Genomic DNA, 13041 nt, shown 5'->3' on the forward strand with positions numbered 1-13041 from the left:
CTTAAAAATGTAAAATTAAAGTAAAATTGATCAATATTTTAGCATGATTAGTAATTTGGACTATAAAAACTTATGAAGAACAGTTGCTTACATGATGCTATATGAGTTTTCTTTACAAGTATCTGTTTCAACTTGTATATTGTAAATTTTTATATAACATTATAATTTATGCTGTCTTATTCAAGGACTGCGTATGGTATAGCTCTATAAATTATAAGTTTTTATTCTCATTAAATATTTTGGATGTGAGAACAGTGGCATATTATTATTTTGATTCAGCTAGTTCACTGAGAGTTGGGCCATCACCAAGTTTTTCTTGGCTGCAAGCTTATGTACCAGTTAATGTACCACATACTCTCTGGTTTGACCTTTCTGATGATAATGTTTCACACCATTCAGTGGGTTCAATCTCTTTAAAATCTGGTAAGTTGGTAGTTTTGATTTTTACTATAATATCTTAAGTAATGTTCATACAATAGAATAATGAATACCAGTTCATTCGTTTGAATGTAAATAGATGATGACATGTAAAAAGAAAGATCATTTTATGTTAACATAGGCAAGTTTGTATGTTAAAATTACATGATAAAAATTGATTTCAGATATTTAAACTGATATATCATTTACCAAAGCAATATGTATTGACTGTTTAAATAAAGCTTACAATTGATTTGCTTTTATATATCTATTAAATGCAATGTACAATGTTCTTTATATTACCAGTTTCATACCATTGCAGGCTAGTCTTCAGTATTAAATGGTGAAAATATGAGATTTGAGAAATTAGTATCTCAAAACATACTTACCTCCTCTTACGGTACTTAACTGCCAGAGTTTTTTCCTTTGCCCATTTAATCATTGTTTTTATTTTTGCTTACTCTAATCTTTTATACCCAACTTATTTGCCCTTGACAATATTTGTCTCATGACATTCTCCATCTACATCAGGGGTTCTCAACCTTTTGGCACTCGCGACATGAAAATTAATTGATGATCAGGGAACCCCTGATCTACATAAATGCACATGCTATCCTGGTCTTGTATAGAAACATCTCATTCAAATAATGTTATCACTTTCTCTCAACAAATTTTTCACTATTGGGTTTTTCTATGCCATTATCATCAGATATTTTTCATGTTGCCTAATTGATTTTCAGTAAAAAAAAAAAAAAATTGTTTGGCAGTCCAATATACAACATGAATTTCTGGATTCTTTCTGGCATGGATGCACATTAGGTCTTTTCCATCCAACTTCTAATATTACACATCCTCATACAAAACTTCAGAGTTATCAAGTCCATTTGTAATGAGCTGGAACCATTGTTGGCATGCACATTAGTTTGATTGTCATTTTATGTATTCATACCTGTTGCAGTTGACATATTCTCTTTTATCAGCTTCTACAGGAGACTCATAGTACAGTTCCTGTTTGAGGGTTCTGACCCCTAACATCAGCCCTTCAGTCTGTTGGTATCCAGAATAGATTCTGCTGTTCAGTCAGAATGCTACCAGTGGTGATGGCAGTGACTAATGTACATCTTTCAGGTCTGTGGGGACTGGGCTCCAATAATTGTTTAAGGTGTATGGTAAACTTTAACCATGAATCCATCGGTACTACAGATCCTCGAGTCAGGATCAGTCATTCAGTTCATATCTTCACCACCATTATTAACCCAATTTGTAGGGTTTCTGTCTTCCACAGATTTCACAACTTAGTTCTAGGTCTTGGTGGGTCTTGGGTTTTAGAGAGTATTGTGTCAGTTCATCTAGGGATTTATTCCAATTGGTTTGCTGGACCCAAGAATACTGGTAGTTAGTGTTCAATCATTGATCTTGCTTGTCTGTATCAATTTCCATATTCTCCAAGGCTCAAAAGTGACCTATTCCTTACTCTGTGTTGGATTTCTTTACTAGGATTGTGGAGGTCTAACTTATATATTTTCGCTTTTATATACATATTGTCATAGTGGTGGTGTTTTGCCATTGTTGGCATTTTTTGTGCACAAGTATCAGATACTTTAGGCTTTTTTTTCTTACCTTTGAGCTAACATCAGCACCACATTAGTTCAGCTGAACCATTGAGGCTTTTTCTCATCACCTCCATTCCATAGTTCTGTACACATCCTATTTGTTGGACAACTAGTTACTGCTGTCACCATCTCTTCAATTGTTAGAATGTCACATCTATATTTTAATTTTAGAAACATCCAAGGAAAGCATTATTATCAGAGCTGAGACATTTATTTTCATTCCAAGACAGTATGTCATCAGTTTGGGTATTTTTTCTTCATGAATCTCAGTTGGGCTTAACAGAATCTCATCTCATCCAGTTTCATGTTATGGAACAAGAAGTCTAATACTTACTCACCTCACACAGCAAGGATGGCTTTATCTCATTTGTGAATGTGAGCATCACTTGAATCCATCATGCATTAGAGACAAGATACTAGAGATACCTTCAGTGGTCTTTATGCAATCAATGGATCATAAACATCAATCCACTGGATTCCTCATTCAGGATCTTTTTCTTTGATCTTGAGGGGTTGTTAGATTGAGACATGAGTAAAATATGGGTTATTCTGCCATCACTTCATCTTGAGGTCCATCTCTTCATGAATGCCTCTCTTCAGAGATGAGGGACATATTTCAACAGTCAGACCTTCTTGCTCTTCATCACATGATGCCTTATGGTCTGGGCTTATTAAGGGGAAGCTTCACACTGACAATTCTATGGTGGTATCTTGCATTTCCCATCAAGGGAACACTTGGTCTAGGGCCATTTCTTTTTCTCTTTTCTCAGGACCACTCCTCTCAAATCACTGTACTAACTTTCCATATACCTCACCCTTAGGTTTTTCAATGGATACATTCTATCGGGATGGGATGAGGTTACAACTTTAGGCCTTCCCTCCAGTTTGTATGTCACCTAAGATATTAACTGTGAGGCCTTCCAACACAATGTTGGGTCTGATTGATAGCAGTGGATTGGCAGCTACATCCTGGTTTGTGCTTCAGCTGACCTCTTCCACTTCATCTTTGACCATCTCTGTGGAGACAGTCATGATCACCACATCCTAGATTATCCAGAAGCTCAAGCTTCAGGCATGGAGGTTATGCAATTCTTCACACAATGTCAGGCTTTCACTTCTGAAGTACCCATGTATCTGTTTTAAGCTTTGTTTAATCCCATGATGGACATTTATCAACTTAATAGCATACTCATTGGCAATGAATTTATTGCAAGGAGGTTGTTGAACCCAATTCAATTCAGAAGTGCCAACCATAACATTTAATTCAATCTGACTCTTTAGTAAGGGTTTTGCATTTTCCACTGTCACCCCATATAAGGTGCCCATTTTGACTACCATTCAGTACCAGAGACAAAAATTTCTTTGATTCCACAATACTCTCCACCTCCCTCAAGTTGTTTTGGGTCCTTTATTCCAGACAACTATCCTAGCTACCTAACCTTTCCCTGGAGCTTATTTTTAATTGTTGCTGACCTACATGCATAGGATGCTATATCATTCTGCTTATGATGTCAGATGGGTTATTTTTCCCTAAGAAATGGGCAACCAGGTTGGTTGATTGGTTTTTGTTGGTTATTGGTGCAAAGCAACTAGACCATCTGTGCCAAACAACTGGTAAAAAAATAACGTAGAAGTAAAATTATTATAAAAGTAAGTCGAGTTAAAATGAAACAATGTCCAAAATTTGGGTAAAAGAGTTAAGATAGAACAAAAAAGGCCAATGGCTCATAGAAAGTTAAAAACAAGCAAGTTGGACAGTGTGGCCATCATCAATGAAACTGTCCATCATCAGGAATAAATCCATAGAAAAAACATGTCTAAAATGGTGCTGTTGCTCATGGTTGTAATGACAGTACAACAATAAAATGAAAGCAGTTGTGACTTGAGTGTTACAAAGGCCAGATATTGGTAGATCTCTCTCACATAAAAGGAAACAATGACTTAAAAACTGACTAATATCTAGCCTAATTCAGATAACATCCATCCTCTGATGCTTACAAAAACAAAACGGCAAAAGAATGACAGTGTTTGATCTGGAAACGCTTGTCATAATGTTTATCACTTCAAGTCGACTGCCAACTGGAACGAAGCTGAGTCTTCAATACAGGACCATAGTCCATATGCAGGCATGGCTTTAACTGCACCAGAGCAGCAGTGTCATCAGGCTTGTTCCTGCAAATACTAACTTGGCCAAATATCCAGAAAAACTGGATGCAGAAAGAAGATAAAGAAAAATAGGCCAGTCAATTTTTGAACATAGATGAGACAGTGCAAGAACTAATGCTGAGTGATTCTGGGGCCTGTAGAGAGCTAAGAGAGTTGGTGTAATTAGGATAATTTGTGTACTCTGTAGCTTCTATGTAATTTAATGCAAGAGAAATGGCATACAACTTGATAGTGAACACAGAAACTATATATGGGGTCCTATGAGCAACCAACATGTCACAACAAACCATGGCAGGTCCTAAAGAGTAGCTTGATTTTGAACCATCCATGTAAACCAAAGTGAAGAATGGTTTGAAAGAAATTGGGCAAAGAGAACATGGTACTTCCATTCAGGAGTATCTGCCTTCATTAGATGATTCAAAGAAAGGTCAGAGGTAAGAATGGTAATAATAATCCATGGTAGAATGGACTGATCAGTGGAGACGGCAACATCATCCAGTGGCACACCCAATTCAGCCAGCTGTGCCTGAATGAAAAGATCAAATGAAAGAATAACAGCTCAACTATTTCAAAAGAGCATAGCTCACTGAGGAAGGAAGACTCAACTGCAGGTAGGATTGAAGCTTGCAGATGGCTGATGTGAAGAGGTGGTTCATGGGACTCATCATACAAACTCTGAACCAGAGAAGTACAGAATGCTCTCATACAGAACAGAAACCCCAGATGGTTAATGGGTTCCAGTATCTTTGAGGCCAAGTTCCTGATAGAACCACAGATCAGAGATCTATAGTCCAGTTTGGAGTGAATGATGGCACAATATATTCTGAACAAATAACATTGATTCACTCCCCAGGATGTGAGAGAGAGGACGGAGGATGTTCAGCACTCGTGTACTCTTGACACGTAGTTACCACTAGCCTGAATCTGGAAATGTTTTTCCTGCTAATTTAGTTTTAAGACCTGATTATAGTTAATTCAATGGCCCTGAATTTGAAAAACGACTTTCATTTTTCTCTATCAGGTCTGAGTATTTCACAAATTACATTTAAAAATTCACTAATATAGTAAATTTCCATTGTACCAGAATACATGATAACTGATTACCTCTGCTACAAACTGCTTAGAATATATGATTAAAAGATGAAGAAATAAAGGTGCATATTTCTAAATGAAATCAATGACAAAGAAACATATTGACAGTTTTAAAAATGTGTAATAAAATAAAAAGAACTTATTGAAATACTGAAGAGTTTCTAAAAGAAACATAATATGATTTTCATATTAATAACGAAAATTATATTATACTGTTCATAGATAAACACCGAGATGATTAGGGTGTGAATTTTCTCTTTTTAAAACTTCATGTGTGAAATGTTTTAGAGTTATCTCTTTGTAGATACCAGCAGTAACCTGCCATCATGTTGATGTTCCACCACCCTTGGTATCGCTTCTCTATCATTCTTATGTATTGATAGAATCTTTCACCTTCTTCTGAGATGCCACTGAAATTTTTGGGAAGTATTCCATATGACTATGCAGAAAATGAACTTTAACATTCCTGTTGCAGCCTAGATGCTTTAAAGCATCAAGTAATTCCTTAACTAGTGCTCTGTAGTTGTCAGATATGACATTTTCTAAAAAGTTCTTCATGACATTAACAAATGCTAACCATGCTCTTTTTTCAATAGGATTCAGTGACTGACTAAATTGTTTATCCTTAAGAAGCTTTCTTATTTGAGCACCATCAAATATACCAGCTTTATGTTTTTTTATTGCTCAGTCTTAAGTTTATTGCAGACATATTGAAAGTGTGCACCATCTGTAGATAAGCCCTTCACAAACTGCTTCATCAAACCTAACTTTATGTGAAGTAGCAGAAGCAATATTTTAGAAGGTTATACTAGTGGCTCATTTGTGACAGTTGTTTCTCCAATAACAAATTTCTCTTTAATCAGTGATGTCGAGAAAACCCACTTGTAGAAATATATATGTAAAAACGGCTCGTTTGGGTTGAGAAAATTTTTTACGTAGAGGAATGAACAACATTTTGACCTTCTTCGGACATCGTCAGGTTCACAAACGATGATCAAAGAAGGTCTAAACGTTGTTCACTTCTCTACGTAAAAAATTTTCTCAACCCAAATGAGCCGTTTTTACATATATAAATTTCTCTCTTACTGGCCAGTTTTCTCTTATCCAATGTTAACTCTTGGCCCAACTGGCCCATAAGAACAAGAAACAAGACTGTTGACCCAGCAGCATAGAAATAACTTTTAGATCTCCACAAATTGTCCACATGTGTTCTCTATAGCTTATTTTATTTAGAATCAATTTTTAGATTTTATAACTTTCATGCAGATGAATGGAATGTCTGATAGGAATAGAGCCTAGCTTGTTGCCATTATGAAGCAAAATGTATTTCAAACTAGTTTTTGAGCTATCAATAAATAGTCTTCACTAACTTTGCCTATACGGACAACCCATGTGCTCAATCAAGCCTGGTACATATTTGCAAAATATGAACTTGTGCATTTCAGAGTATTTCAACAAAGCACATTCTCTGCATCTGTAAAATGAAAATTTTGTACTTGGACCAAGTTTTTTTCTACTTTGTCTAGATTCCAGAAGTTCTGCAGATTCTTTTGTTAATTCTAAGTCACAAACAAGGTCATTCAATTCTGCTTGTGTAAATAACTTGGGTGCCTTGGGATTAGCTGAAATATCTTGTGCAAAGTCAATATCCTTTCCTGAACCTTCTGGGTTGAAGTCAGCTGATATTGGTGATGCATGTAACCCTTTAAATACAGGAAGTGCTATTTAATCTGAATGAGGAACAGGTCTTATGGCTGGTATATTTGGGTATTCAGTTAAAGATTTTGTTTTGCCTTTGACTCCACTTAAGTTGACCATACTAAAGTAGCAATCACTGATATGATTTTGGGGTTCTCTCCAGATCATAGGGATTCCAAAACTTAATTTCTTTCTTGAACCTTTTGTCCACTGTCTCAAATTCTCAAAAAAAACAACAGCAAACAATATGAGGAACCCAATCCTTGTCTTGATCACCCAGCTTCATTCCAAAATATGCATGATATATGCTTTTTACAGAGTCATTAATTTTTACTTCTTTGCTTTTTGGATGCAAAAATGTCACAGATACAGCAGAATATATTTGGACTATACCTGCATTTTGTGCAATCCATTATACCACTATACTTACTGCAGTTAAATTTCAAACTTCAATCTGAAAAAAACAAGAAAACTAGTTACTACTAAAAGTCATTTTTGGATTCAGTGTACTTTTTTCAAATATAAATAATTGTTACTTTCAAAGCAGCAAAAACTATGCAGGGCAGTGTAATTGATGTGAGGAATGAAAGTCAGCTTACTGTCAAAGATAAGGTCCAAGAACTTTGTGTCGGGAACCACAGGAAGAACAATATCACTGAGACAGAGCTCAGAATCAGGGTGTATACCCTATTAGCAAGAAAAGTACATGCAAATGGTTTTGGAGAAAGAAAAGGTAAAACCATTTACCATAGTCCTTCCAACAAGCATGTGAGGGCAGTCTGAAACTGCTGTTCAAAAAACCTCAAAGTTGTCTCTATAGAGCCTGTTTGCAATGGCTGGAAGAAGTTGTGTAGTGTTGGCATTAAACTTGATGCTGAAAAATGTGACACTCAAGACACAGCCCTGAGGGACTCAAAGTTCTTGTGAAAAAGGACAATGAATTGTCAAACATACATGAACTTGGAATTGCCTGTCTGGTAAAAAATTCTGGATGAAAATAAGCAAATGGCCACATAACTCATAAGAGTGGAATTCCTATAAAATGTAATACCCACATAGTGTTGTAAGCCTTCTGAATCTCAAACAACATGGAAACAAGCTGTTCCCTCTTCAGGAAGGCTTCCCTGATCAATGTGTTCAGGTCAAATCAGGAGATCCACAGTGAAACACTGTTGAAAGAACCCACACTGGGTGGGTGAAAGAAAATTGTTTGAATCAAAGAACCAAACAAGACAAGCATTAACCATCCTCTCAAAGACCTTACAAAGACAGCTAGTCAAAGCAATTGCATGATAGTTAGAAGGAATCTTGGGATCCTTTTCAGGCTGAAAGAAAGGAAGGAAAATAACCCAGCACCAATGATCAGAAAAAATAACATCCTGCCAGATCCATTTAAAACAAACAAACAGAAGAAAGAAAGAGAGGCAGGAGAGAGATGGTGCAACCTCTCATAGTGAACATCATCAGACTGACGAAGAGTAAGTTTGAGCTCCACCAGTAAAAAGGGGTGTGATTGTAGTCATAGAGATGATCAGCCTGAAAGAAAAGAAAATATCACTCTGCCAGAGACTTGATGATCAAGAAGGTGGGGAAGAAATAGAAGTGCAAGATGTACAATTAAAGCTTTTGCCAAGAGTATTGGCAATGCATTGGACATCAACAACTTCCAGGCCATTGGAGAGTAACATAGAAAAAGGTTGGGAAATATACTTCTCACTGACCTTCCGAATCTTGTCTCATAAGATTATCAAACTGATAGAAGAAGTGATGTTAGTTGTGAACTTATCCAAGATTCCTTTTGGCTTTGATGTCTAATCTGCTGTGCATGGCATGGGTATGCTGGAAGGTAATGTAGTTGAAAAGAGTGAGGTACCCATGAAAGTTATTGCAGTCATGTTTTTGAGCCTATCATGCTTCTTGACAGGCAGAACTGCACCATGAATGAAAGTATTGTGGAAAACATGTCAAAGTCTTTGGAATAAAACAAGCAGCTGTCTGGACAGTACAGTCAGTCAGTACTGCCATGCAGTCGTATGTGAACCTTCCCCAATACCTTTATCTGACATTATTTGAATAACTTGACAATATATTCATTTGAGTGTTTTTGACTACCCCAGTAGCTGTCTTAATCACTTCCATTAGTTTATATAGAGTGGTGAGTATTTCAGTGCTATTCTTGTTTCTCTTTAACTTTCAGGGTCTTATACTTTGTTTTCAAAGGATCCAATTCTTTGGTGAGTGTTGCTAAGAGAGGTGTGCTTTCATGAAACCAATTCTCTAGTAGCAGCTGCTAATTCATTATATTTTATCTAGGTTGCAACAGGCTCTATGGAAATGAGATATTCCATAAGACCACCCAGAAGCTAATTGAGTGGTATTACTACATTATGTTGGGCAACCATTCATGGACTATCATAAATAAAGCTTCAAGAGGTTTGTTCCTGCTTGTCATGGTATGGAATAAATTGGGGTTGGTGTGTGCTTTTAAAAGGTTAGAGAACTTGTTTCACCTATTGCACAACTCCTCAAAATTTCCCAACATACATCACCCCTCTTTGTCAGCTTCTACTTGTGAAACTTGGGAACTAGTCCTCACCACACCTACTGTTTAGTTACTGAGCTGGTGGACAGAGGTTTTTCCTTCAGAGTGAATTTCCTTCCCTTTTGTAGTAGAAGGCAAAGTTGTAAGCTCTCCTTAAGTCCCTAGATGTTTTTTTGCCAAATGTTGTTAGGAGATGCACCAGCCTATGTGGGAGCCTACTTGTAATATTGACTCAGATTTGACACTCTATTATCTGGTTGGGTTGAGCATGGCCCTTATTTTTGATCAAATTGGTTCAGTACAAGGTTTGTGGATGAGAGTAGATTGTGTCCTCATAATTCCAAATGCTGAGCTGTCCCATCCCAGATCTTTGGTTAAGCACAATTTGTTCTACCTTCTTCCCATAATCCTGAAGACAAGGAAAACTCACTTTGCCACTTAGTTGGGGAGTGAAGGTCAGTGTTCATAATTTTGGACTGGATAAGTTTTGTGTCCTCAGGTTGAGTATTGCATACAGTATCTCATCATTCCTAGTCTGAGGTATTGACTTTTGGATTTCTTCTCTTTGAGGAGAATGTTTTTCTTGTCATGATTCTGGTGGCTCAGAACCCATCACTCTGTGGCTACAGGTTTGGATTCACTTGTAAGTATGTATATGTCTGTGTATAAATATGTATATATTGCAGTCTAATTGCCCTAGCCAATATAGGGACCATGGTCCTATGATTCCAATCTGAGCATTGGAATGTCAACTATCTTGTTAGGATCTTGTGATGAAAAATTATGAAAATTTCCACATTCAGTAGATGAATTAAGTTATGGGTGAAGAACATACCTCTTCTGGATATAGTGTGGATTCCTCACTATGGTACCAATCTTCTGTTGACACACCAGTGATCCATTCTGATGTTTTCCGTATGTGGATAATACTCTCACTGGCTCCTCTACCTTGTCAGTGTGGGATTCTAGCTCAGTATGAGAGGAAGTATGTTTTGGAAGTTAACATTTTCTTAAATTGAAAATGAATTTCCATTAATACTGACACTGTCCTACTTTTCCACCTCACTAAGAGCCAGTTTTAGAGACTGTGGATTGAGTCAATCTTGAAAAAGTGATAACATTATCTGATTGAGATGCTTATATATAACATCAGCATAGGTGGTGAATTGGCATGGGTGGAGAGTGTCACAAGACTATTATCTCTAGGATAACTAAGTGGGGTATAAAATACTGGAGCAAGCATGAAAAAAAAAATCATAACAATGGTTAGATGAGCAGTGGAAGAAATCCTGGCACTTAAGTAATTGTTGTGTGAGTGGAGGTAAGTATTATAGGATACACATTTTCAGTTTAAGAAAATGTTAACTTTGACTAACTAAAGTATTTTGTGGGTACTTTGTGTGTTTCAGGGTTGGGTTTTGATGATAATTTCTCAGAATTAATGACATCAGACAACTGTCCAAATAATACTGAACTTAAGAAAAGTGATTCACAAGAAAGGTAAGGGAAAACACTTTGACAAATAATATAATAGTTATGACTCATGTGATTTCATACTTTACAAGTTCAGGAATGCCTATTTGATGTTTGCAACCTTTATGAATAATTAAGGTGCAGATGAGATAAAACAAGTTTGATTTAAAAATATTAGAACAGTTTTTTTCTACATATGCTATAATTGGATTTGTTATGTTACCTTTATTAGTCCATTTTACATAAATCTCTTTAACCCTTTAAGTGCATAATTAAATTTCATTTAGGTTCTTGAAAAAGTGTCAGTTATCTATTAATAAGTGAATAATTGTATGATCTGACCTTTTTTTAGTACTTTTTCAATATTAAATTTTGCTCTCTGATGTACTCGTGTGATAATAAGGCAGGAAATTCAAGGATTTGTGAGTATTCCAATTCTTGAACCATGAGGAAATGTTTTTTGTGGCACTGTGGGGTAAATCTACTCATCACACTAAATAACCACAAATGTCAAGTTGTATAGATCTGATTATATTATCTAAAGGGATTAATCTAAGTTCCTTAAATGTAACAAGTAACATTAACTTAGTCCTTTATGGGTTTAAGATATGAAATAAAAGGAATAAAGTTTGATTTTAAAATAAATGTGTGATAACTAGTAGAATTATTTTGAAGTGACATGAAAATTATTGTTTAATAATTAAATAAATATATAATAACATTGTCATGAATGACTTTACAGTCACAATTTAGATAAATATTCCAGTGCAAGATTTTGTTTTAGGGATGTCATTTTTTTTAACACCTTTCTTTTATTGTAGCAATTTACTGTTAACACTTGTATATTTAAAAGTACTTTATTGATGTCTTTACAACATGTGTAAATATTTGTCCTGTATTTATTTCACATAGTAAAGATTATATTCTCTATATTTTTCCCTCTGCCTTCAAACTGTCTCAGCCATCTCTAACTTTAATTGTAAATACAAATGTATTGTACGTAAAACATTTTTGAATTAGAATTCAAGATAGTTGATTCCAAAACTGCTTGATCTCAGACCAAACAGTCTTTTTGTTAACAAACTTCTTCATTACTGATCCAAGTGATAATTCTCAAGTTACTTGAATGAGCAATAAATTAATTTATCCTGTATTCTGTGGTAAATTAAAAACTTGTACTTATTCAGAAAAGTTAAAAACACATAAAAGATAAAGATTGGTGCATAACTTCTGTGGAAATGTGGTTGTTATTTGATGTAAATGTAATAAAATATTCTAGAAATTTTCCACAAAAATCACTAGTCAATATATACACTAGTTATGTAGTATATAACTACTTTCTTCTGTGTAGTTTGTTCATTATTACACATTTGTTGCTAGTACTTGAAAGGCCAACATTCACATGTATGTGCAATATGTTTCCTCCTATTCATCTTATTCAATAAGATCCTCAGAATGTACAAGATATAAAGAGAGAGGGAAAAAGAGACATAAATTACAGAATTTGTACTAAAGAAGGATAAAAACTTAGAGTATCAACTTAAGACTATTTTGTAAGAAAAATGTGTTGGAATGTACTAAATTATGACCTTATAATATACAGGATAGTCATTTTCTAAGTAAGTTTGTTTATTCACAATGTCAGAAATTTTATAGATACTTTGGGAAAATAAAACCTTTTTCTTCAATATTGTATATGTAATCACATGTATTGTGTTAACCAAAATATAGTTAATAACAACTGTGAAATATTTACATTTGCAGACAATGTTCTAGGTCTAGAGCCATTTATTTACATACATTGTGAATTATTTTTACCTTTAACTAGTGTAAAGATAAAAGAAAAGCATAAATCTCAAATATATGTTTTTTAATCTCAGAGAATTGTTGCAAGGTATGTTTGTGCCAAGTCGTATTTGCATTGGTGGAAATATAAGGGAAATGCATGCAAAATTGTGTGTTTTGTAATGTTTGTCCTTTAGGCATATAAAATCAAGTGGAGGCTGAAATAAAGAGAGTGAAAAGATCTTTGAGTATGTT

General features: G+C 35.1%; 1 protein-coding gene across 9 annotated transcripts in view; it reads left to right on the top strand.

Moving 5' to 3' along the window:
- The window catches only part of Ocrl (Oculocerebrorenal syndrome of Lowe), a 162724-nt gene that overhangs the window by 56355 nt on the left and 93328 nt on the right, over positions 1 to 13041 (top strand). For all 9 annotated transcript variants that reach the window (XR_013021788.1, XM_076483029.1, XM_076483033.1 and 6 more), the window contains 2 exons: positions 280 to 423; positions 10938 to 11028. Coding sequence is in view for 8 of the 9 variants with exons in the window: in XM_076483029.1 (XP_076339144.1) it covers positions 280 to 423; positions 10938 to 11028 (235 nt within the window). In the remaining variant the exon portion in view is untranslated. The remainder of the gene's footprint in view (positions 1 to 279; positions 424 to 10937; positions 11029 to 13041) is intronic.

Source organism: Tachypleus tridentatus, chromosome 13 (assembly GCF_004210375.1).
Source record: "Tachypleus tridentatus isolate NWPU-2018 chromosome 13, ASM421037v1, whole genome shotgun sequence".
NCBI classification, from domain to species: Eukaryota; Metazoa; Arthropoda; class Merostomata; order Xiphosura; family Limulidae; genus Tachypleus; species Tachypleus tridentatus.